This window comes from Cynoglossus semilaevis, chromosome 10 (genome assembly GCF_000523025.1).
Source record: "Cynoglossus semilaevis isolate Cse_v1.0 chromosome 10, Cse_v1.0, whole genome shotgun sequence".
NCBI classification, from domain to species: domain Eukaryota; kingdom Metazoa; phylum Chordata; class Actinopteri; order Pleuronectiformes; family Cynoglossidae; genus Cynoglossus; species Cynoglossus semilaevis.
The window spans coordinates 15,904,660-15,930,231 of NC_024316.1; the positions used below are offsets into that span (position 1 = coordinate 15,904,660).

The 25,572-nt window shown below is 43.3% G+C and overlaps 2 protein-coding genes across 2 annotated transcripts in view; both read right to left on the minus strand.

Annotated features, from left to right (window-relative positions):
- Positions 1 to 23: 23 nt before the first annotated feature.
- rsbn1 (round spermatid basic protein 1) lies at positions 24 to 6,197 on the minus strand. The gene is made up of 7 exons (XM_008319100.3): positions 5,407 to 6,197; positions 4,169 to 4,839; positions 2,694 to 2,831; positions 2,439 to 2,581; positions 1,941 to 2,108; positions 1,694 to 1,802; positions 24 to 1,174 (listed from the first exon to the last, which is right to left on the minus strand). The coding sequence occupies exons 1-7, from the start codon at positions 5,963 to 5,965 to the stop codon at positions 638 to 640; spliced, it is 2,325 nt and encodes a 774-aa protein (XP_008317322.1). The 5' UTR covers positions 5,966 to 6,197; the 3' UTR covers positions 24 to 637.
- Positions 6,198 to 6,352: 155 nt separating this feature from the next.
- Positions 6,353 to 25,572, minus strand: part of magi3a (membrane associated guanylate kinase, WW and PDZ domain containing 3a) — a 98,983-nt gene continuing 79,763 nt past the window's right edge. The window contains 14 exon segments of the mRNA XM_017035702.2: positions 6,353 to 8,644; positions 8,647 to 9,195; positions 11,318 to 11,456; positions 11,784 to 11,921; positions 12,071 to 12,146; positions 13,752 to 13,845; positions 14,805 to 14,990; positions 15,274 to 15,489; positions 16,991 to 17,183; positions 17,481 to 17,575; positions 18,083 to 18,314; positions 19,118 to 19,149; positions 20,781 to 21,443; positions 22,743 to 22,940. Coding sequence (XP_016891191.2) covers positions 8,226 to 8,644; positions 8,647 to 9,195; positions 11,318 to 11,456; positions 11,784 to 11,921; positions 12,071 to 12,146; positions 13,752 to 13,845; positions 14,805 to 14,990; positions 15,274 to 15,489; positions 16,991 to 17,183; positions 17,481 to 17,575; positions 18,083 to 18,314; positions 19,118 to 19,149; positions 20,781 to 21,443; positions 22,743 to 22,940 — 3,230 coding nt within the window. The 3' untranslated portion in view covers positions 6,353 to 8,225.

A 25,572-nucleotide genomic window follows, 5' to 3' on the forward strand; every position in this document is an offset into this window, starting at 1 on the left:
GAAGTCAGAAGTGCTGCAGAATCACAAAACTGAATGTTTATTTTTTTTTCTTGTTGCAAAAATAAAGGAAATTCATTTAAAAAAAGTCTTTTAACAATAAAAGAGCAATAATGAAAATATTCCAATCTGGCCGTTGCATTAATTCAAAGGAACTGAAGCGCTCGTTTGCCCGACTTCAAGTCCAGGGATATGAAAACTGGGAGTATAATGTCGGCATAGTGCTTGAAGAATATTAAAACAATCGGGGAAAACACATTGTGCAACGTCAATTCATAAGTCAATAGTTCTCAGAAACAGCTGAGCAAATAAATACTTATATTTTATGTTTTTTTTATAAATAGCGCAAAAACCTATTGAAAATAAAAGCTCTACATAAACAAACCTACACACTAGGCAGGCAGTCCTGGTTTATGTGCAAAGATACAGAAAAAAAGGAAAGAGAAAGTTGTTGTAGTCTGATAGTCAGTAAAGTTGAGTTGAAAATAAAACATACCACTTAATTTTAGCAACATGTAAAAAAAAAAAGAAAAGTCAAAGTCTTGATAATTATTTACGTTGAAAGGCTTCCTGATTGACAGTCGGCTGTCAGTTATAGTCTTCAAATTCCTTCATACTCCTACCACAGTGGAGAGTGACATCATTTAGGAATCACTGCTGTGAGGCCCAAAGCTTTTGGCAGTGCAGCCTCTTTGGATGGTGTACATCCCGAGCGGACTGGAGCCGAGGAAAAACAGGGATCACAGAAGGTTGGAGACAAGGGTGTGGACTTGGTGGGCTGTGGAGGAGCAGGCTGGGGCTCAAGGGGAGGTGTCGCTGGCCTCTGGAACTCTGGTTCCTCAGTCTTAGCCACCCCGCCTTGAATGTTGTCACCCTGGGGTCTTGCACATGGGGTGACTGTGGCACTGGGCCGGGCAGTGCAGGAAAGGGAGGCTCGTCCTGACGTGTGGCTGAGATCACTGGGCTGTGACTCATCATCCCTGACCTTCTCGTCTGGGTGGTACTCTTTGAGGCGAATGTGCCAGGCCAGACTACAGACGGCCGACACAGTCTTGAACTGATGGATGACGTTCCTCGGGATGAAGTAAATGTCATCGTCACAGAGTTGGACGCGGATGTATCGGACGCCTTCCCTCCTTAGCTGGTTGAGCTTGGCGTCGTCCACCCACTGGACGCACTGAATGAAAAATACACAGTTGTGTTTGCTACTAATCGTAGGGTCACTTATAGGGACAGATACAGGAAAGCCTTCCTGCCACATGCCATCACACGACACAGACACATTTAAATTAGTGTACGTTCAGCCTTTTTTTCTTTTCTGTTCCTCTATATTTTTTGCCTGTTTCTCTAGTTTCACCACACTGCTTTCACTCACCCACACACCTTAGCTTTATGCATGCTAACATGGTTCACAAATCTGGTCGGCAGCACCCCCCTCCGTAGAAGGAAAAACCGTCAACCCCTCCCATTCCAACACATCTACAGCTTCTGCTTTAAAACTGAACATCATTGAAAACACTGTATTTCTAGATTCCTTGAAAATTACTTAAAATACAATAATACATAAAAAAAAAACAATAAAATACTTGTGCAACTTCCTGACTGTGGAATAAATAAAAACAATTGCCTCTCCATGTTGCCTCACCAACAACTCAACTCTACTGTGCAGCACAGCAGCTAACACCTGTTAGCTCACCTGTGACACCGGGGGCTCATACAGGTCGAGCTGTAATCTCTGGACAACTTCACTGAAGTCGCCAGCTTGAAAACATACGACATCTTTGGTAATTCGAGGTTGGTGGTTCCTGGAACAACAGGTCACAAAGAAGTAAAAACACTGCACAGTCAACTCTCCTTCAGTACACACAGCACGGTATTGGAGAATATTTCCAGAACATTAGGAACCTGTTGTTGATTTTCCAACATTCTAAACAAACACCCACCATTCTCCAAAGTGGACCGCCTTCAGTACGCCGACAGCTGCTGTGCTCTGCCAGTCAAAACTCTGACCCACGTGATCAGCGTGAGCTTTAGTCCGGTCCTCAAACAGAACCTCCCTGGGCTCACTGGCTCTGGGCAGGTAGTGTAGATTCTTTATTTCGTTCATGGACCTAGACAAAAAAGTGACGGTTATGGACAACACTGGAGCTATGTAAATATATATATACATATATAAATATATATGAATACACATGTATGTATGCATACATACATCTACATAAATAACACAAACATACACACATATACAAGTACATGCATACATAGGTGTCAACAGGTGTATACAAATGTATGTATGCATACATACTGTATATATATATACATAGATATACTTACACATACAAACATACAAATATACACATACATATATACAGTAAGTACATGCATACATAGGTGTCAACAGTTAAGAGTTCCTCTAGTGGAGATCAGAGTTACTGCCTTACCTGCGTCGTTTGAAAGGAGACTTGGGCATGTCAGCAGTGGGAACCATTTGTTCTCCTGGTCGCACCCACATGATTGGCCCATCGTCACTCTGAGAACGACAGTCCAGCTTCAGACTGGACATGCTTCCCCACGGTAGGGTCATCTGGGTGTGACAATGGCACTGTCACTCATGTACAATGTATTGCGTATATGTGTATTTATTATACACAAGCCCGATGGATAAATATTTATTTATTTATTTATTCTCCTCTGACCTTCAGAAAAGGTGACTCCTCCAACATGTCAAGGAATTCTGGGAAATAGTCTCCAACCTCCTCGTCCACAGCTCCCACCAAGCTGATCTGCCTCATGGGTCCAGCTCTGTATGTTCCTGAAGAGTAAGTCCGATTTACCTGAAACAGAAGGAAATGCTAACGTCAGTACGAGGCTACAATTGAGGCTAACTGTCTGTTAAAAATGTAGCTTAAAGATTGTATAAAATAAATGGACAAACGGAGTCATCTGGCTGTCAATTCAGCAAACAAGTGGTGAGCTTTTGGCAAATTAGTAATGTCCCAGAATTTGTGTAGACATTAATTTCAGTCTTGTTTTTATCTAATCGAACCCATTATCTAACGTATATATTAATTATTATGTGTTTAGATAAACCGTTTGTTTTGTTTTAAACTGTAGTGCAACTCAGATAATAAAAACAAAAGGGTTTTCCAGAATGTTACGCACAAAACAAAATCATCTTCTTCAATAACTCATTATTATTATTTAAAGATTATTTAAACTTAAATTGCTACCTCTACAAAAATAATTCATAAATGTATGATTTTATCTTTATCTCAAAGGCTGCAGTGCATTTAAAGACGACGACAACGTGTATTTACGTGTTTATCGACTAATTAAAACGTGCCGGGGCAAAAAAACCATTAGGGTCCAATCAACGTTGATTTCTTGTAAAGCGGAGGGACAAATGAGAGCAAGAGCCAATCAGCTACGTTTGTTGCCTATGAGGCGACACATGATTAAACGGATATTGAATCATAGCAAATGTGTATCCGGTAGAACAGTCAACAGAAGCCAGGAGCGGGAATAATTTGATCGTGACCAAAACATGTCCGGTAGCACGGATCCGTTAACGAAAACATGACGCATTAAAGAAAAGGCGAGGAACGACTGTTTGAGCAAAGGACGACAAATTTAAAGCCTTCATTTAGAGATTCATACACAGGTAAGTGGCATAATTTTATGAACTACTCTGGCTAAAATAAGCTAAATTTATCGACGCCTCCTGTCGATATTTTAATAAATCTATCTATGTATACGTTAATAATAATGTAATACTATGGTATATTCGTAGTATGATTCTCTGTGAGGTAATGTAGTTTTTATATCACAATACAGACAATAATAATGTTTACCAAAATAACAATACGGTTTTTATTAACATAAAAATGTGACACTGTATTTTTGTCGACCGGATCAAAGTTTATTTTATTCAACTAAGATAATTTTGATAATTATAATTGATAATTTTGAGACTAAGACTATGCTTTAATTAAACAGTTTTATTGACAAGATTTGGACTAAGACTAAGCATTCATTTTTTGCATGACTCTAAAACGTGTATAAATAACTGGTTTAAATGACAATGTAATTATTTTCGATCAAGCCTTTACAGGTAAATCATCAACAATATAAAACCATGTATTACCACCAATCTCTTCTGTTTTTAACATACCTGAGAGTGAAAGTTGGCGATCGTTGTTGTCTCAATGTCTTTTTTTCCCATGATTTCCATTTTAACCGGTGTGTTGGGGAAGTTGAAGGCAAAGTAGTCCAGAAAGTCGGGCAGGTACGAGGCCGCTCCGTGGACCACAGCCAAAGCATAGGAGGCTGCACCAGAAGGCTTCTCGTTAAATGTCAACTCCAGGAACTCCTTGGCGAAGCACTCCATCTCAGCTGGAGTGAGACAAGTTAACTCATCAGCATAGGCGTGAAGGACTGAGCCCCCGCCATTGGCCTGCTTTTCCTCATGCATCAGGCGTCCGTACCAGGTGCCTGTCTGGAGACAGGAGCTGCGGATGGAGTAGTCCTGGTGGGACAGAAAGGGGACCTGTCCCAGTTTGAATGCCTGGAGGTAGGATTCATGGTTTTCCATGGTGTTCCTGCTAGGTTGGCGACTACTGTCATGTTTCACTGTCGCCGACGGAGACGTTTCTGAGCAAAGCGGTCGAGAAAGATCAACTCCAGGAGGCGCACACACAGTCTGAACTGCTTTGTTGTGCAGGTGGTGGAGCTTCTTGGCCCTGTGCTCGTCCTCACGATGCTTATTCTTCTTTTTCTTTTTTTTCTTCAGGAGACAGTCTTCCAGGTCGAGGGACTTGATGTTCTCGTTGAGTGGTCGTGGGTCTAAGAGCAAAGAAATTAGACGATATTAGAATATTGGTGGATGTGGTGATCACACATACTGAAGGGAAGACAAAAAGTCTCGTTTCAGACGTGTTCCATGAATTATCCTTCATCAAGTGCCATCCTGGCATACGCCATGCTTTGTTCCACAGTTTTGTTAAAGTACGTGTATGTTCCAGAAATTCATAGATGATGGATGCTTCATAGCAGAACACATTTTTTATTTAAAAATGAATCCGATATGTCCCAAGAAAAAATAAAATTTATTATAGCTTTCCACGTTTGGGCTGTTGTGTAAAAGCTGTTGGAGAAACGTGTCCTAAATATGTTTTAGTTTTTCAAATCAGACACATTTTTCGATCGATATATAATATGTTTTACAACTTTTTGTCTCACCTTCATAGGTAACTTTTTTTTTTTTGACGTTTTCAATCTAGATGCTTGGAAAACAGTATCAAAGCTACGGTAAAGACAGTTATGACCAAACTGACACTGACGTACATCTAAACACGTCTGTAACACACATTTAATCATCGATAAAATTTAAGATTATAATTAAAAACTCACCCGTCTTTTTCTTCTGCTCCGGGTGTTTTACGTTCGCCTCGGCGTTTTCCTTCCTGGGTTTCAGCTTCACATCATTTTCCCGGTTCTTTTCCTTGACATCCAGAGGTTTGGCCTTGACCACCGTGAGAGGCGTGAAAGTGAAGAGCGCAGGTGGCAGCGGCTCTGCGGCCAGCGCTCGCTTCTTCTGCGGCTGCTGCGCTGCTTTCCGCGGGGCTGCGGTGGACGGCACAACCGGCTGCGGGCTCTTCTTCGTGCCGTTGCTGAGCCCGTGGCTGTGGTGTTGGTGTTCGTGGTGGTTGTGCAGGACATGTTTAAAGTTGTGTGTTTTCTGCTGCAGCTGATGGGGCTGGTGGCTCCGGGGTTCAGCATGTTGGTGGTGGTGATGGTTGAGCTTCAGTTTCTTGGCTTCTTTCTCACACTTGTCCCGCTTGTCCACGGATGGAGACGGCTCCCGCTTCTTTTTCTTCTTCTTCTTCCTTTCTTTAATAAGTCTCTCCAGGCTGTCCCTAACCTTTTCTTCTGCCACTTTGGCTCTCAGCAAGTCCAGTTCAGCTGCCATCTTTGCACGTACAGTTCATTTAAAGGACTCCGGATTCGCACTGCGCAGGTTCCCTGCAGGTTGTAGTTCTCCAGCCGTTAACCTGTAGTTCGTTCTGAGAATTCTGGTCTACCGCACATGCGCAGCGCATTGAATCCTGGGTGATGTGGTCCACTGTTTCATGGGTGTTGAAGTTTAAATCGCACTGACTGCGTGCGGCCAGGCACGCACTCACTTCTGCCTGCTGACGTAATGCTTAGTAAAAAGACTGCCACTAGAGGGAGGTGTTTTACCTTTTCTCAACATTTTGATCGCATTTATTTTTGGTACGAGCGCCGCCTTTTTTTCAGAAAAAACAGACCACGGTTGTATTTTAAGAATGAAACACGAAGCACACATTCGACCAAATTGGTCTTTATTCAGTAAACCTTTATTTATCAGTGCATGAACAGAATGCCATGACCATATTTATATTTTATTATATATTTTCACCCATTTTATCATCTCTGTTCCCTTATAAAAATAATGAAACCATTTACAGGAGGATTTTTTTTTTGCATGAAGGTAAATATCTTTACAGGTGCTGTACAATTTATAAACATTTACAACGACCGTGATGTTAAGAGATTTTTTTTTCTTTTTTATCATAATTGGGGCAACGCGAGGCCACAGCATCATACTTGGGCACACATACATGAACAGTAAATAATCCTTCATGAATAAAGAGATCAATAAATTAGTACGTGTCCTCACAGACCAGGAGCTGCAGGAGATTCCTTTGCGCCTCCTTTCACAAGCATGTTGATGTTATGTCAGTGAACCACTAGATGTCTCTGTACTCAACTTTAGCGACACTAGTTAATCTTCAGGTGATTCAAATAAATACAAATATGCTCTGTTGTGAGACTCCACAAACCCCATTTAATTAAATCTGATAAACATCCTATCAGCATTTTCCAATAAAACTTTCCTGTCATTTTTTTTCGCTCAACCATTTCCGTCCCTTCATGTTTGGGAAATTAACTGTTCTTTTGAAGCCACATTGCCTTCATTTTTCTCACATTAATGGTCATGTTTTAAATTAAAAAAAAGAGCTCAAAAATAGATTTGAAGGTTAGAATGAGAAAAGAAAGTTGTGCCTACATTTATGGTCATAAAAATATGGATATCTGGATATCCCTCTACATTGGTTCAGTTACGATGAAGGCAAAGTTTTTACTTTTTACAAGCGAGTCGGTTTAGTTCAACTCCACTAAATTATGTGTGAATATATATGTAGTCATTTTGTTAAATAATATGCTTTTGATTATAGTAGATGCTACAGCAATATCAAAAATATACTGGTCTAGCAGACGTCTTGTCGACATACACACACACACGTACACACACACACACAAACAGCTAGAAACTATTAAATATAGCAATGCTAACAGTCGACGACATTATGGATTAGGCTCATGTGACTGTTACAAAGACAAAGAAATAGAATGCATAGATTTGCAGTGTCATGGTTTTGCACGGTGATGGTCATTTAGACTTTTTTTTTAACTCACATTTGATGTGACCTGACAGTTGGGGCACAAAGTTTTGTTTACATATAATTTCAATAAATTACATTTTGCTCCACGATTATCACAGAGGTGACAAACACTACAGCTACAAACACAAGTGTCTGGTGCATTTCTATCTTCTGGGCGGTGTCACTCCATCAGGTGACCCGTGAGTGAGTGTTAAATTGCAGTCACACATAGAAACACACACACACACACCTTATAAACTGAGTCTGACTCAATGAGAAGAGACGGTAAATTAGTCAGAAGACGTGTCAGATTTTGCCAGATGATTTTAGTGATTGTAGGAATGTACCTTAAACCTTCAGTGGAGTGAGGGGGCGGAGGGGGGTGGGGTCAGATCCTTCATCGAAGTGGGCGGACAGGAGGAGCGGTCCGTCCAGTGTCACAGTGAGTGAAACATGGAGCAGCGTTGTTCCCGCAGTCTCTGAATGGCACTGAGTAGACTACCTTAAAAAAAAACTGTCACCCATCTGGTACACACAAGGCCAGAGAGAATCATTCTCATGTAGCTGCGAGCACATACTGTACATACTGTATGCAGTTTGATGAAGAAGCCAATGTAGAAAAAAAAAAAGAAATCACAAGCGATGAGAAGCTCTGTTGCTGGTTACACAGTGTTGTCTTTGTCCGAGGAGGAGAAGAAGAAGAATTCCTTCAGTTGTGGATGTTCACATGTCAGAGGCTCAGCTTTGTCTTTACATTTGTCTTCAGACGTCTGCAAATGTGTGGTCCATGTGGGACTGGATCTTAGAAGAACTGGGAACTTTCCACGGGCCGGGGCTGATGGGAGCCTTCCTGTTGATCGTAGCCGTCCCGTTACAGCTGCTCTCCTGAATGCTACTGCTGGAGCCCCTGGGCTCTTTTCTATTCAGCTCATCGGTGGTCCCATGGTGCCTGCTCTCCCAGTATTCCTTCTCTTTTCCACTCCTTTGGTTCAGGCCACCACTCTCAACATCTGGCCTCACCTTCTCCCTGTGCATTTGGGAGTGGGATTTGTGGGCTGCCACCTCGGGCTCATCTCTCCTGGTGTTATCGTGCCGTTCAGTAGTCGACCGACCTTTGTCTCCACTGTCTGCAGTCCCTCTATCCTGCCAGTATGCTGCATCCTCCTCCTTGTACTCCCATAAGGGACGCTGGGCTGCTGTCCGACAGGATGCCTGGGGTTCTGAGGTTCCTCCATGTTCCTCAAAGGTCCAGCAGAGTCCTCTTCCCTGTGAGAGTTGTCCCTCGGGCTGGAGGAGTAGTGGTCTCTCTGTCCTTGTGTTTTCCGCTCCTTGTTTATTTCTTCCCAGGATCCGCCATGGCCTTGCTCTGTTCTTTTGGAGCTCTTGGGATGCTCCACAGGATCCACCCAACCTTCTGTGGCTCTTTTGGGACTAGCAGACTTGGAGTCAACCCAACCTGTTTTCCTGGTCTGACTGCTGGGGCTGGTGGTGTGCTTGTGGTCATGGTGAGGAAGCTGCTGTCCCTGTGACCTGTGAGCCCGCCTGCCGTGATCTCCAGATACCTTGGAGTCCCCCCCAGAGAATTCATCAGTGAAAAACACTTTGGGGGAAGATGGGGACAGTTCAGAGGTAGGGAGGGAGACAGGAAATGGAGAGGCTGCAGATGACTGGCCCTCAGATACCGAGGGTTTGAAGAAGCTGGAGGTTGGAATGGTTACTTTGTCCTTTGAATCTAAGAAGCAATGAATAGAAAGAAAGATTTGTCAAACTATTATTTTTCAAATCTGATTAATCACTAATTAATCAACATTCCTTGTGTTTTTTTTTCTCAGGGTTAAAAATGTTCTTGACTAAAGTTTATTTTGACAGCACTAACTTTATGACTGTTGACATTGAATGAAGTTTCTGTAGCTGTATTAAACACTTAATTAAATGTATTAATGAAAACATGTGTATTGACTCCTTGAGTCCTGTCCTCTGACCTGAGTCACAATCAGCCTCCAATTATTATATTAATAATAATAAAACATTTTAGTTTGAATAATGTCATAAATGTAAATATCACAAGTCAAAACATTCATTTCAACCGCCCTAAATTTAAGAAGAGACTGTTCCAGCTGTGAAACGTCGATTTTAATATCCTGGAGTTCATTTGCATATTTGCGAGCAGTTATTACACGTCAATTAAAAGACCAATGTTCTCTCTGTGCGAAAAAAACTTTGCCTTCTTCTCCCCGTGAGGTTTTCTTAATAAGAAGCAGTAATATCCTTTTAAATATACGTCTTATTTGAGATATACATCAGCTCATGACACGGTCATCAGTGAGGAAGCTGCTGGTGTTCATCCAGCAACTGACGTTTCAATTTTCACCAGAGCCGATAAGAACTTTGCGGCCGCGGCTGAGAGCAGATATATGTGCAGCAGAGAAACAGAAAGAGTGATGGTCTCAGCGCTACTCAAATGACTTCTCGGGATTTCTAGGAGCCATGACTCATAGAAATTCACTCTAATGAGGAACTCGTATTGACAGGTTGATGCCAGTGAACGCGCACACATCCTGCTGCTCGCCGATCAATATTATTAATAAAATCCAGTCCAGTTTTGAGGACTTCTGTGCAGTCAGGATGTGGTGTGTTTTCAGTGGGAAGAACTCTGAAGCCTCCAGTGCTGCTCCGGGTCTGATCGCTTCTCTAAGAGTCTCTACCTTTTGTGCAAACGTGTCTATTTCAGTGGTCTCAAACTGGTGGACTTGAAGGTTCATAAAATGAATCTATTTCAGTGGTCTCAAACTGGGGTGTGTGTACCATTGATGGCACTTGAGCTCTGGTGGACTTGAAGGTTCATAAAATGAAAGGATCGAAAACAGTGCGTTCCTGGCTCCAAATGGATAATTGGGAATTATGGAGAAGATATTATTATTACAAGCAATGCAGCGCCCCAAGAGGACAAAAGTAAATAATTTGAACCAAGTGACGACATGTGAGTGGTTTTAGAATAAAATCATAGTACCGGACAAGTGCTTTTTACGCACCTTGTACTGTTTGTATACGCAGACACAGATATTGCGATGCTGTAAGAAGTTGGAGAACCAGTGGTTTATCTTTGTGATTGTCATCAATTTTAAAACTTCTCACTAACTCCACAAACACCATCTGTGTGAACAATATTAAAAAAAAACAGCACTAGTTTTCATACTAATGAAAATCAGATTCCCCTGCGTACCACTAGAGGGAGCCCAGATACCAATAATGGTGTGGGTAGTTATAGTTTGAGAACCACCGGTCTTCCTGGAGTACTAATCAGAGTAATCCCTAACTAACCTAGTTGAGGTTGGTGATGGGTGAGAGGATGATACTTCATATCTAGCAGATGAATCACCGTGAAAAGACACAGGTAACAGCAAAGGTAGATGGAGTATAAGTTTTACCAAGGTTACAGGGGACAGACCAAGAAAAGCAGTGAGGCCTTTAGTGATGCTCTGGTTTCATGTAGAAGCACAGGGTGGAAGGAGAGTTCAGACCTATAGGCAGAAGAGATAAATCGGTAGAAGAGGCTTCGGCTGAGACAGAGAGAGAGAGAGAGAGAGAGAGAGAGAGCACATAAAGCAAATCAGGAGAAGAAGAAGGCGTGAGATAAACAAAAAAAGGAAGGAGAGAAAGGTCGAGAGAGAGAGAGAGAGAGAGAGGCTGTAACACATGCAGGAGGATAACACATTCTGCACTCTGCTATCAAGCATATCCATACGAGCGCTTCTGGGTAATACGCCACTGTCAGGATTTACTGTATATGCAGCAGCAGCAGGAACGACACACACGGTGTGTATGAACACACACTCTTATCAGCGGTCACTCACTGGGATCTGGGACCAGGCCCTGTCCCGGCCGGAGCAGAAGGTGAACTTTATTGCCCCCTGCTTGGATCAGTTCGATTGCCCGCGTGTGTGTGATACCCTGCGTGGCCTCGCCGTTAATCTCCACTATCTGATCTCCAACCTGTGGTTCATGGATAACACAAACAGACTCTTTGGAACTTGATCAAATCAGCAATCTAGTAAAACACAAGATCTGACATTTGTTAAAAAGAAAATCATTGAAACTACATTGTAAAAATATACTTTTTTTCTGTATATTGCTGGAAAAGAAAGACAAATATTAGCTGGTATATTTGTTTGTGTTTGTATTGGTGACTGATCCAATTGATGGAATTACAGTATTAACAGTGATAAACAGCACCACGTGCTGGTGGAAATGTTAACAGCGTGCGTCGCAGGACAAAATACTGACAAATACGGAATTCAAGGTCAACTGAAGACAACTTACGTGTATTCTGCCGTCCTTAAGAGCAGGTCCGTCCTCAGCCAGTCGAAGGATAAACAACCCCATGTTGTACTCTTTCGCTCCCCTCAGACTGAAGCCGAAGCCACGCTGGCTACGCTCCAGCTCCACCACGAAACATCCCTGCAAGTCGACAACACCAGCAGAGACTTTTAGGACGAGAACAGTTTTATCTCCGATGACTGACAGCATATTACATCAAATACACATGTATATATGAATATATATACATGTGTATTTCATATATACAGTACAGTTGTCTTCATTCTTACCTGCTTGGGGCCAGATGTGATGAGTGTGCCCATTTCTTTCTGGGAAATGGAGTTCTTCACCTCGCCGTCACCATTCCTGATGACAAGAAAATCAATTTAACATTTTATGTCTGAAATCAGTATGAAAACAGAAGAAAAATATTAGAGAAAAATCCCATATTTTCATTCAATTTCATACCAGTGTTTTTCAACCTTGGGGTTGCAACCCCATGTGGGGTCACCTGGAACTAAAATGGGGTCATCTGAAATGACTGCACAAGTGGCTACTAAAAGGTCTCTGGGGTCACCAGAAGTGTGTGATGTCAACGTCACAAGTCAAAAAAGTTTGGGAACCAGTGCCATAGACCAGTGTTTCTCAAACTTCATTTTCTGGGGACCCATATTTTAAAAGTCACAAACCTTTGTGACCCAAGTCAATAGACATTATTCTTAAAACGCCTGGGAAACATGATGCGAGACAACCCAACAAAACCACTCTTACGACCCACCTGAGGGTCACGACCCAGTTTTTGGGAAACAACGTCATAGATGATACATAACAGATGGATGTTCACTGACCAGAAGTTAAATTGCTACAGTAGACTTTTTTTTTCTCCTCATGTTTGACGACAGATTATGTTTATTTTGAACAGTTGATCCTGATATTTGCCAAAAAATAATTCACACCGAGTCTTAACAACAAACCTAAGAAAACCCCATGGGTTCATGACGGAAGACGACTGAGTCGTAGACGTCACGCGGCTGCATCCCGTGATCCACGCAGGAGCGCAGCAGCATGAGCCCGTCTGTTGGCATCAATATGATTCTGAGCCTTATGTTCAATTTGCCTTAGACAGTTCACACTGCATGTTGTCAAGTCAGCAGTGTCAGCTCTCAGTGGAGGTGAACCTGAGGCATGTGGTATAGATTATACACAGAGGAGGGAGGGCGGTGGCCAGGGATGGATCCAAGGCTGAAGGATGAGAGGAGCACATGCAGACGGGCAGGGAAACAAAGTGTGTACGGTTTAAAAAAAAAAAAAAAAAAAAGATGTGAAACTGCAGCAGCAGCATCAGCACGAGCAGCGGTGGATTTAAAAGGCTGACAAAGGTAATCTTGTTTGAAAGGAGAGATCAAAGAGGAAGTGAGACATCCTATTAGTCTGTCTCCTCGTCCTCGCTTCATCAAGCACACGACGACCGCTTTTTGGATAACAAGGAAGAGCGCGGGCCACGAGAAAACGGTAATGGACCGGAGTGAAGAACAAACCACAGACTGTGGAGATTAGGGTTGAATTATGACCCGAGGAAAAGAAAATGTCCCAGACGGCCCCCAGTCTTGGACAAGAGGGAATTTGTCAAAGCACAGGTGACGTGTGTAGGTGTGTGTGTTTCTGTTCGAGCTATACTTGAGGGGATTTATTTTTTCTTTTTTTTGGAAAATTGCTTTTGTAGTGAGGACACTTGGACAGTTAATTATAAAACACCAATTCCTAAAACAACTCATATTCTCATTGAAAAGGGAAACAAAACCCACAAATCAACGCAATTTTCTCACTGTGTCAAAACAAAAGAAAATATTAAAAATTAAATCAATTGGTCCACGCCCCCCACCACGGGCTAGGGAATGTATCATATCTGTGTAAACACAACTAAAGAGTGTGTATACGAGTGTGTGTGTGTGTGTGTGTGTTCTCTCGTACCTTTCCTGATGACTGGCAGGCTGTTGGCCCACCGCTCTGTGTTGTACCGAGGGGCTCTGCTTGGCTGAATTGGTTCCAGATGGAGGAGCGCTCTCTGTAAAAACAACAACAATTGATGAAACACATCTATGACACACACACACACACACACACAGTCAGATTCATAGGCACCGCTGCAGTGTGATTTGTTATTTAATACAACAAAACAAACTTAAACAAGTGCAATGTGAGCCCGAGGACGCAGTACTGGACTGTTAATCTTTTAAAGTACACACTCAGACTGGATGAAGTACACTGTTCTACTGTGACTGGGGATTTCACATCATCACTAGGGATGTGATGATACACCCAGCTCACAGTACGATTTAATGTGATTCAGGATTTCCTTCTTCACAGTATGAGTTTATCTGGATTTTGTTTTTTTTTTAGAAAAAAATTCCCTCCTGATACAACCGTCCTTCATTTGTAAGAACTGTGCACAAATACCATTGTACATGCAACTAACCCCCCCTTGTGCAAAAATATCATTGTACATGCAACTAACCCCCCCTTGGGGACAGAAACGTTTTTTCGCACCCTCCTCCACCCACTGACCCACAACGCCGCAAATTAAAATACTATTAAGTTTTTATCTGTACAAACCACTGTATGAGTTGCTGCCACCTAGTGACTGGAGGCTTGTTATCGTTCAAGCATTAAAGCAGTGGTACACTTATGTCCAGGGTGCTGTATTCCATTGGAAGCCCCTCACGTCCCCTCTGGCACCTCAACCTAACCATCACACATGATTCGTTGAACTAACTGCAGCCAACTGAATGCATCAAACTCATGCTAACTCTTGCACTGCGACCACCATTGTACACAGCAGACATCCATGCTATGGCTACAGCTCCATCAATCTGTGCTTCATGCCTCTTTCTCTCTCGTTGACTTGTTATTCTCTCTACTTGAAATAGTAATTACAAGATTTAAATAATAAAAAAAAACTCTTCAGTCTAGGAGTTCAAACCACTCCAGATGATATTGAAGTGTCATGAATTTGTATCAGCCTACCATCTTCAGGCACCACAGTGAGGGTCACAGTATTGCCGGCGTCCTTGATGAGCTGGACGATGTCGTTGTGCGACAGCTCCATAATGGAGCGACCGTTGACGGCAGAGATACGGTCTCCCACCTTCATCTGACCCAGGCGGTCCGTGGGGCTGCCCTCGATGATGCGGCCGATCTTGTGAGGTATGACTGAAACGGTACGCCGCACAAAACAACACGTGACATGTTGAACAGCAATTTGTTTTGAAATAAAGTAATGACGCACATTTTTATTGAAGGTGAGCTTAGCTACTAACTCATTTTTCTAAATTGCTTTATTCTGTAAAAATATAAAAATATCACAAACAATGTGCTCGGGAGTTATTTTGAGAGTCAGACTCTCAGTCCATATGTTTAAAAATATCAGCTTGTATTCATTGTTATAATTAAAAATAAAACTAGAATAATAAGTTGTGTCATTTTTATGTCTGACCTCCAGGGGGCGGCTTATTCTTTGAGGTCAGGATGACAAAACCGAAGCCCTCGGTGTCTTTGCGCTGTAGAGTGATGTCGAACGACTCCGGTCTCGACGGCTGTGTGTGCTGGACCGCACTTGGCACCTCAGCACTAGGCATCTTGGGAGAGCTGTTGACCAGGGCCGATGCTACATTTGGCGGCTGCTGGACGTTATCCTCGTCTTCATCACCATCTGACAAACGACAGTGCACAGAAACATGAGGAAGGTGAAAAAAACAACAACATCACAGACACACATGCACACGCAGGAAAGTGGATTCATGATATACACTGATGTCTTAACACATTGGTCCCCCAACATTTCAGCAGCGCCCCCCTTTGGTAGATAAGACTATTGTCGAGCCCCTCAGGTCAAAAGTCCAGTGAAACAAAAGCACAGTCTTATTGAACAAAGAAAAAAACAATCGGTGTTTTCCCACCGTGGCACAAATTTTACTGGTTTGCTGGCAGGAGCTCCACGCCCCCCACTTTGGGAACCACTGTCTTCAGGTATTGCAAGTAATGTTTTACCCTGAAAATGTGACTAAAAGTGGGCAGCTGGGATTGCCTGGAGGCAGTCTCTCCTTCCACAGACTCTGTCAGAACAAACATTGACCTCGGACTTTGCCTGTATGTTTTTCTGGAGTCGGACGTCTGAAGGTCAAGGCAGCTAAAAAATGATGTCAGCTGAGGTAAAAAATGTTTTTTTATTTTTGAACACCCAGCAATAAAAGTATTCCCTGTTTGTTCCGTCAAGATTAAGCCATAAATACAAACACACTCCCTTTTGTTGCTGGTTGTGTTAACACGGCACTAAAGCCTTTACAGTGACTTATTGAACAGACCAGCTGAGCTCCATTAGTCTTTATATACCCACCGTTGGTTCTGCTGAGTCTCTGTTTTGTCAGCAGGCGTCGGGGGATTTCTTTTTAAAAACCCACACAGAAACGATGCTTAATTTCTGCACCAGGATAAAAACTGAAGTCGTAGCAAATGAACTGCACAGCTGTGAAGATGAAGGATTCCGAGTGTAGTGAACGTGGAAAGGATTATTGTTGATGTTGCTGCTGCTGGAGAAGAAAACTTGGCTTCTTTTTTAATGATCTAATCTTTTTTTACACGACTCCAACTGAGTCAACAGAATAATCTAATGCAAATGAAGTGTTTGCTGTGACCCAGATTTTGTTTCTGTCCTTTTGGGAAGTAAAAAAAAAAAAACCCAACATATATTTGATATGGAGAACTGAAAAGTCCTACTTTAATTCTGGAAGAAGTTCAACACCAGAACATTCTAAGTTGGCCCACTTATTATTAAAGGTATTAACGAGGGGATCATCCAGTTAAAAACTGACACATAGGGATGTAGCGATGCATCGGGAATCGGTTAAGAATCGCCACGAATGTGTGACAATTTGCATTAGTTTAAATATAAATGAATCGCGCATCAAGGTGTAAGGATCAGGCTGTGTTATGTCAAAAAAGTCACTGGTCATACCATAAGACTACACACTCCAGTACAGTAGGTGGCACTATGCGCCTAAAAATGTTGTTTGTGACCAGCTAATAAATCAAGACGTCAGGTTTCTATGTAGCCTAAGCGACATTCGGGTGTTCAAACAGAACGTGGGACGAACTGAAAAAAAAATGTTATAAAATCGTGTCGTGAGCAAAAAAAGAAAGATCCGTGGACCAACCTGAGTTGGTCAGCTTCCTGCGGACCGTGAGCATGACCTGGCCGTTGCGAGCAGCGTTGGTCATCAGCTCCAACACCTGCTTGTGGGATTTGCCCTTGACGGGAACGCCGTCAATACAAAGAAGTTCATCTCCCGCCCGCAGCCGTCCGTCTTTCTCAGCTGCTCCCAGAGGCACGATGGCCCCGATGTAGACCTGTGGAGACAGGGACGAGAGGACCAGACAGTCTGACATGAGTTGACGGGCTCATCCAAAACAACTCTGTTCGCTCGCTCTCAGCACTGATACATTTCTTTGATTGTGAAAATAAACTCTTCTCCTGTTTGTTTTCGTGAGCCAGACGCTAAAGCTATTTCAAGGAGGAAGCGCAGCTCAGATATTGATTGGTCTCTGGCGGCTGACGGTGTCTGACTGGTATCAGAGGTTTTAACATTCTAGCAGCACGCTGGGCCTGGTCGTACATGACTGCACAGGGGGTGGGCCGCTTCCTACCGGCTGATCCGGACCCTCGCCTCCGAGGACTCTGAAGCCGAAGCCTGACTCCTGGTTCCTCTTGATGAACACGTCCAGGTCCTTGGTGTTGGGAGCTGCGGAGAGAAGACAGGGATGAAAACTCAGACAACTTTATTGATCCAATTCATTTGCAGCTTTTTCAGTTCAGTCCTGAGAGACAAACGAAACTCAGAGTCAAGTTATCGTACGGACTGCTTATAAATGACATTTTTAAACATTATTAATTACTATATTCTTTCGTTTCGGTGTGTTCAGCAGCTGTGCAGCTGAATGAAGGAAAGAGGATCTTCAACAGGAAATATTGACACACTGTTTATAAGGAAACAGGAAATATTGACACACTGTTTATATAAATAAATAAATATATACTTGTTCTATAAATAAATAATAAAAATAATTATAATGCCTGTCTGCGTCTCCCTGCTGCAATAATTCAGTGTCCCCTAGGAGGGCCCGCCCCTCACCTTGGGAACCATAGATGCACAAACCATTACATAATACTAGATTTTATATATATATTATATTGATTAAGACCTGTGCTCCATGTCGTGTTTTCACATGGTTGCCGTGACAACGCTTACGTTTACTGTCCAACAGCGCCCTGGATTTCAGGTAGAGCTCAGATGCATCAGGTTTGGGGAGGATGGATGGCGGCAGGGCGGCGGCGGGCGGGGGGGCAGGATTGACGGGGAACTCCTGCGGAGTGAGAGCCTCGGTGCTGTTGGTCATCTCCTGTCGCTGTGGCTGCGACGGGGCGTGGGAACTCGAGTGGGACGGAGGCTGAGGGACAGGCTGAGACGCGGGAGCCGTGCACTGCAACACACAGAAGCAGAACCGTTTTAAAGCCACCTACAGGTAGGTGATGGATTTACAGAATAAATCCACCTCATTAGTGACGGTGTTACAGAACTATTCCTGAAGATAATTAGTCACTGGTCTCTTGGTTTTTAGGTTAAAATATTTTCGTGCCCCCCGCCCGCAGTGTCGCAGAAAAAAACCCACAATTATATAAAGATAATTATATAAATAAAATCTATTTGCCTGACTGCAGCCCTGCTGCAATAGCATCACCGCCCCAGAGAAGGGGCCCGCTCCTCACGTTGTGAACCACAGATTCATGGTCGAAACAGGATTTTAAACCACTACAGAAGATAAACTGATAATAAATTCAGAAGACGTTTTCTCAGGGTTTTTTTTTTTTTTTTTTTGGGAAACCAATTTAAAGTGGCTTTGCCCTTCATAACTTCATAACAACGTGTCAGAGTGAATATATTGGTGTTCAGTTTTCAGAAAGTGCTTCATCTCTGCCAAACGGAAACATTATTTTTGGGCTGAATAAATAAACCAGGATGAGCTGGCCTGGTGCTGCTCCACCTTCTCTCCGTTTCACCACAGCAGCTCAGGAAGCGGCTGATGACACAGGGATGTTGGGTTGCGGGTTGACAGATCACGTGGTCACGTACTGACTCAGTCAGGCTATTACAGAATGATGTGGATGACGGCTGTTAACTCCTCCCACAATCAGGGTTAAAAACCTTCTGTTCAGAAGGACTTTTTGGTAAATCATTATTTTAACTTCATACTTGAAGAATGAGAAACAATTTTTTTCTGCTTACCGGTTTCAGTGATTTCACAGGCGATGTCTGACCTGCAGGGGAAGACAGAGAAGTGGAAACTGAACTCAGGAGTCAATATATTTGGAAAACAAAACAAAATGAAAAGACTTCAAGTTTTTCTTTTTTACACACTAGGCATTTAACATTGTTTTTTTTCTTGCAAAACATTACTTTTCTCTGTTATAATATGAATCAGTCGGACACCAGGGGGCGGTAAACTACGACGAACTAAGTCGAGGCTCGTTTTCACAATAGGATAAAAAAAACACAGATCTGATCCTGAACATTTAGCCATTCTTCTCAGATTGTATATTTGATAAAATTACATTAATTAAAATTCAATATTATTTTATATTTTCCTCCCCTACGGGGACACAGCTGTGTCTCCTCCTCATCATTACATATTCTCCATCTAAGTTCACTTTTTAGGTTAATGTCCCGAGCAGCGCCCAATCTTTTCCTATTTTTCACATTTTTCTCCACTTTTTTCCATTTTTCTCTGTAATCCCTGGGGATTTTCAGCTCTTTTAAAGGGGAATAAAGCTCAGGCTAATCCTGGGATGTTGGTGACCTGAGGGAAGCCCTGCAGGGCTGCCATTTTGGAGTGCAGGTAAACTGTGATGCTCTGTGTGCTTTTCCAACAGTCTCTCACTCTCTCTGTCTCTCTCACACACACAGACACACAAAGTTGCGCAGCCATGATAGAAATCACATAAACCTGCTTCAAAATTTATATAAAAAAATGAACATAAAATACCACCACAGTCCCAGGAGCTGCCCCTGGAGCCTGGAACACAGCTCAGCTAAGTAGATCTGATAAATGGGGGTAACATTCATCTCTCAAATCTGGGCTACTGCACTGCAGTGAAGACAGAAGGGAGAACGGCCGACAAACCAGGCAGAGACTCCTGGAGGAGGAGGAGGGGGAGGAGGAGGAGGAGGACGGCCAACGACCACTCTGCTCTTTCTTTTCTTTTTTCTTTTCTTTTTACGCCCATTTCTGCACCTTCCTACTGAAACCAATCATGTGACTAAACACTGTATTGGTACAGGAGGTGTGTGGATGTGAATGATGCAGAGACAGAGTTGAACATGAATGTTGACCTAATATGAGCCAAGGCTGTGTATTAAAAATAATACTGCGAATTACAAAATTAGATGCTACATGCTTGAGGTGGAAAACCAACAGGTTTACAGAGATAAGGGCTTAGAAAAGTAAAAAAAAAAAAAGTCAAATGGATCCAGTGGAAAAAAGACATCAGCGAGTTGAAAAGTGAGTAAGAAAATTGAAATAAAAATATCTTTATCAACTGAAATGAACGAGCTGTTTCTCACAAAAACAGATCTTGACTCTTTAAATAATAATGAAAATAAACCCTTCCTGGTCTTTTTCCACTTTTTGTTTAAAAAAAAACAACAGAATTCCGACTTTTCTCACTCCAACCCGTTCTTTTGTCTGAACAGTAATCGCAGCAGATTAATACAGGCAGCAGTGATTTGCAGAACTGAAGCAGCAGCGCTGTCACCATGCCAGCTGAAACATACTTATGAGGATTAGTGTAATGCCCTGGGCTTACCTGTGGCTGTGGAGCACAGTCACAGCCACAGTCACAGTCGGAGCAGCGTCAGCGTCAGCGTCAGCCCTCGCTCCTGTTCAACTCACCTCCTCTCAGCACCAACACGCTGACCTCGCTGCCCACCGGCAGGTCCTTCAGGATGTCAACCACCTGGGAGTGGCTCAACGTCTGGACGTTCTGCCTGTTGATCTCCTTGATGACGTCGCCCTTCAACAGGCCGCGACACCACTGGGCGTCGAGAATCATCTTCACCTTCTGGCCCAGGGGACAGTCTGCGATGGCGAAGCCAAAACCTGCGGGGCCTTTCACCAACTGTACGCTCACTAGCTCTGGGTGCAGCAGGGTCGGGTCGGGGCCGTCTTGGTTAGGCATGTGAGGGAGGTGGTGATGGTGGTGGTGGTGGAGGGGTTGGTGTGGAGGACCGTGGTGGTGGTGGTGATGGTGGTGGTGACGTCCACCGTTGGTCATGGGGACCACGGCGGTGGTCTGCCTGGACAGAGTCCCTCCGTCTGGGACTGTGTAGTGAGGCTCCTGTGGTGTGGAGCTGGAAGGAGAAGGGGAAGGGTCCTTGGAGGTGCCGGGGCCTCCCAGGGTCTCTTCGCTGTTGCCGGAGTCCTCGGGCAGCGGGTACCCGCGGCACAGGACCATGTCCACGTACTGGTTGATGGGTATGGACTGGAACATCTGCACCACGTCAGCGTGAGTCTTCCCCAGCACACAGTTGTTGTTGATGTCAACAATCACATCACCTGCAACCAAGAGAGCCGAACAAACCAATCAGAGATGTCAATGAAGTGCACCGCCTAGTGGTGGAGTATTTATTTGTTCTTTCCTTCACACAGATGGACATAGACACATTATTTGCAGTTTTCAAAACAATTTAATGGACTAATCTCAGTAAACCTAATAAGGACCTTGTGACTTGTGACTTGCCCATTAATGTGGAGGACCGTGTGACTTGTGACTTGCCCATTAATGTGCCGCGGCCCAGTGGTTGGGAATCACAATCTCAGACTGTGGAGTGCCAACTCATCAGAGGCATACGATGGAGTGCTTATGACACTTAAGACTCTGAATTTAAAGACTGGCTCGGACTCCATCTCGTCCTCAAACCTCAGTTTGGTTCCGTTCGCTGTAGAACTTTGTTTATGCTACAGCTTTTTTTTTTTCAGGATCTCGAGAAATGGAGGAAGTCATTACAAAATAGTAAAATCACTAACCAACCATTTTACTCTTCATCTCCTTAAGAGGGTAGCGACCCTCGCCGCCCCCTCCTGGCCTGGCTGAGTTGTGTGTTTGCCTGAATTGCTGACTGGCTCTTTGGCTCGTTTTTCAAAAGCCCACCCACACAATCAATACCCTTTCAGAGGTTCTGCTCCTGACTTGAACTCCAATCCTCTCTGAAGTGTCCACTCTACTGACCTGTCCAGTAGCCAGACATCCAGAAGATGGCAGCGGTGAGGTAAATTAAACACAGTTTCTCAGAAAGTCCAAACGGTCAATGAATCAAATCCAAAACAAACCCTCCACACAACGTAAAATCGCTTCACTCCACCGCTTCCTGTTACAGCTCAATTCATGAATTAATTAAGTGTTCAATTAATTATTAGTTCATTTTTATTTCCATCAATTACTCTCCGTCTGAGGGGAAATGAAATGTTGAATTAATTAGTCTCCGGGGTTGGACTTTGGTCTTTGCTACTCGGCAGCACCAGCAGGGGGAGCAGCTCTGCAGAGCCAGTTTACTAGTACAGCACTGCTACAGTTCCATGTCACTGTTCAGACCTGTGTGCACCTGGTCAGTGTTTACAGCGAGTGTGGAATAAATGTCGAAGCAGAGTGAAGCCATGAAACGTCAACCTCTTCATAGCTGCGGCTCAGGAGAGAAATCCTCTGAGAAGCCATGAAACGTCAACCTCTTCATAAACGACTAAAAACAGTGAAAATCAGCTTCTCTCTGGTTTGATGACATGTTCAGATTGAGTTCTGGAGTTGAACCCACACCCTCCACACATTCTCTGAACATGCAGTTCGGCGGAGACTCTTACCTGAAGCGATCTTGTTGTCGTGTGCAGCGGGCCCGTCTGGAAGGACGTTTTTGACCTGAAGGAACTCGTCAGGTCGGTCTCCTCCAATGATGGTGAACCCAAAGCCCTGGGGGCTTTTTCTGAGGGACGTCTTCAGGATAGAGCCCTGCAGCTGGGACGGATCTCGTGTGAAGCCCCGTGCTCCAGGACCAGGTTCTTCTATGGGGTACAAAAAAAAAAAAAAAATCACAAACAATTAAAAATACAAATCCAGATGTCAAAACATCTTGCAAAGTTTTTTCAGAACTTAATATTAAATATTTTTTAATAAGGAAGACGAATCTGTTCAAATCGAATCTCACACAGCTCAACACTGGACAAAGTTCTAATGACGAAACATATTAAACCAAGACACTTTTCTTTTTTAAATCTAGCACTTTTCGACCAGTAATTCTGCAGAGGAATTCTTTCACAGGTTGAGATGTGGTGCAGACAGTTTGGCAAATGAAGGAGAACAGAAATAAATTACCATCTGTCTCCACCAGGGCACCACTTGCTCAGTGTTGTTTGACCGTGTGTTGATATTTGTAGTGATTAAAAAACTGCAGTGAAACTGAAAGATGATGATCTGAGAGCAGAGGTAGGAGAGATGAACTGGGTTTCAGTCTCAATCAAAACATTTAGTCCAGGATCCAAAGAGATGAATCTGACTTCAGCTTGAATTAGAAACATGGAGGAAAGAAGAGGAGAGGAGTGAAGGAACTCCTCCTCGGTGCTGACCGTTGTCTCCCTGTGGTGTGAGCCTCTGAGATTTGACTTATGTACAGCGTCCCTTCATACGTCTACTCTGATGGTTCCCACACTGATGCATGCTGGGACATCAATCTCATTATGGAGAGTACAGATGCACCTCCTCCTCCTCCTCCTTCTTCTCCTCTCCCTCCTACACCACTCTTAATGTGTCATGGGAGTGTGATTTGCATAACTGCAGAGCCAATGGCCCATGAACGTGACATAATGAATGTGTATTATAAATATATTGAATACTGAAAATACAATAACAGTAATATGCAAATGTGATATCACATGTTCTCATGACAACCTGTGGTGTGAGCAGGTGTGAGCAGATAATGTAATAATGTTGACAGTCTTTAGTCTAAACCAATTATGTCATAATGTGTCTTGGTGTAGTCATCGCTGTTAACCACTAGGCCGATATGCGAGTCAATAATGTAATAATTATTACATCATCGGCAAAAAAATGATTGCCTTGCAGTGGGATTATATGTTGATAAATTCCATTGGGCCTGATTTTCGAACCAAGAGATTCATCTGGGCTGAATGTTTTTTGGGGCTAATACACAGACGGTAACTAGAAAATAAATAGAAATTAATCTTAAAAAAAAAAAACAACAGGATGTAACAGTTAATTGCTCTTAAAGCCACATAGGAACTGCAAGTATCAGCATTGTGTTCAACTAAACAGGCACAGGTTTCACACTGAGTAAGTAAGTTATTGTGTGACTTTTTTTAAACGTTAAATATTGGTCGTGGCTCAAAAAGGTTGGGAAACGCTGCTGTAGTTTTTTTTCTTTACTTGCTAACTGTAACTCTCTCGGTTTGTCAGATCACAGACCACAGACCGGGCCACTCTGAGGTTGTGTTTTGGCCGTACTGCACGTGGCCCTTGAGCCGCCATTTGAAAAGGCCAACTCAGCTCTATTATTTTATTATATTTTCCCACAAGTTGTTACGTTAACAGCTTGATTAGGTTTAAAGTAAATCAGTAAATCATTATTGGCCGTTATCACATGTTGGGTTCCAGCACGCGGTACCGCTGGACCCCTGTCCGACAGCATTGTCCCCTCAGACGGCACAGGCCTTAGATGTTCACACGCTGAATCAGGAGGCGGTCATCAGTCACTGTCTTTTTTTCACGATCACCATGAAAGCTGCTCTGACAGGCCGGCAGTCAGGGAGGGGGGCGGGGGGAGGACAGCTATGTTTACATGGTGCTGATTAAGCTGTGGACCACAAAGAGACAGTCTGTTTCCTCTGAGGTGAAGTGATTATTTCAAATGTCAGACAGGATTGTGAGCGTCGTAATTACGGTGGAGCACAGCGCTGCTTTCTTCTCCGCCCCCCCCCCTCCCCCTTGTCCTCTCTCCCGTCAGGGCGACCAGACTGGTCAGAACAATGTTCAGAAGCTGCCTCGTCCACGCCGTCATTTGTGCACACAAGGAAACAAGCAATTAACTGTCATTAATGGTGGAAAGGCACCTAAAGGACACAGGCAGATGGCGCTCAATGCTTCCCTATTTTGGTCGCTGCTTTGCATCACTGCCACCTACAGGGCTGGAGTGTGTAACGAATGTGTTATTTTTGTACTTCTTGTACTTGTCGTCTCGCTGTGCCAGACATTAGCGAACGAATGTGTTATTTTTTGTACTTCTTGTACTTGTCGTCTCATTATGAACACATGAACGTCAGTCTCAGCCTTAATCTTACGATGTTATTTCCGTTTGTCGTGACCAAGTGTTACATCCAACAGGTTCAGGCCTCAGTGTTCCTGTCAGACTGTGCAGGTACAGAACCTTCACACTGTAGCTTCACTCGCTCCATAAGTTTACAGATTTTTTTTTTTTTTTCACACAGACACGAGATTCTCATCAAATTTCAAACTTAACAACACCATTAAAACAGAGGTTTTTAATGCAGAGCTTTAACTGCTCTGCAGAGGGTTGGCACAACAACAAGATTAAATCTCACTCTCATCTGTTTATGGAGCCACTAAATAAAATGCAAAAAAAAAAAAAAACTTCAACAATCTAACAATCAATTTAAAGATAAA

Bases quoted from the DNA above. Each gene is read 5' to 3' on its own strand.
- rsbn1 (XM_008319100.3), bottom strand. From the start codon at position 5,965: ATGGCAGCTGAACTGGACTTGCTGAGAGCCAAAGTGGCAGAAGAAAAG. The intron at 4,840-5,406 runs GTGAGTTTTTAA...CTTTGCTCTTAG, and splicing joins GGAGCAGAAGAAAAAGACGG to ACCCACGACCACTCAACGAG. The intron at 2,582-2,693 runs GTCAGAGGAGAA...TGTCACACCCAG, and splicing joins AGGAGTCACCTTTTCTGAAG to ATGACCCTACCGTGGGGAAG.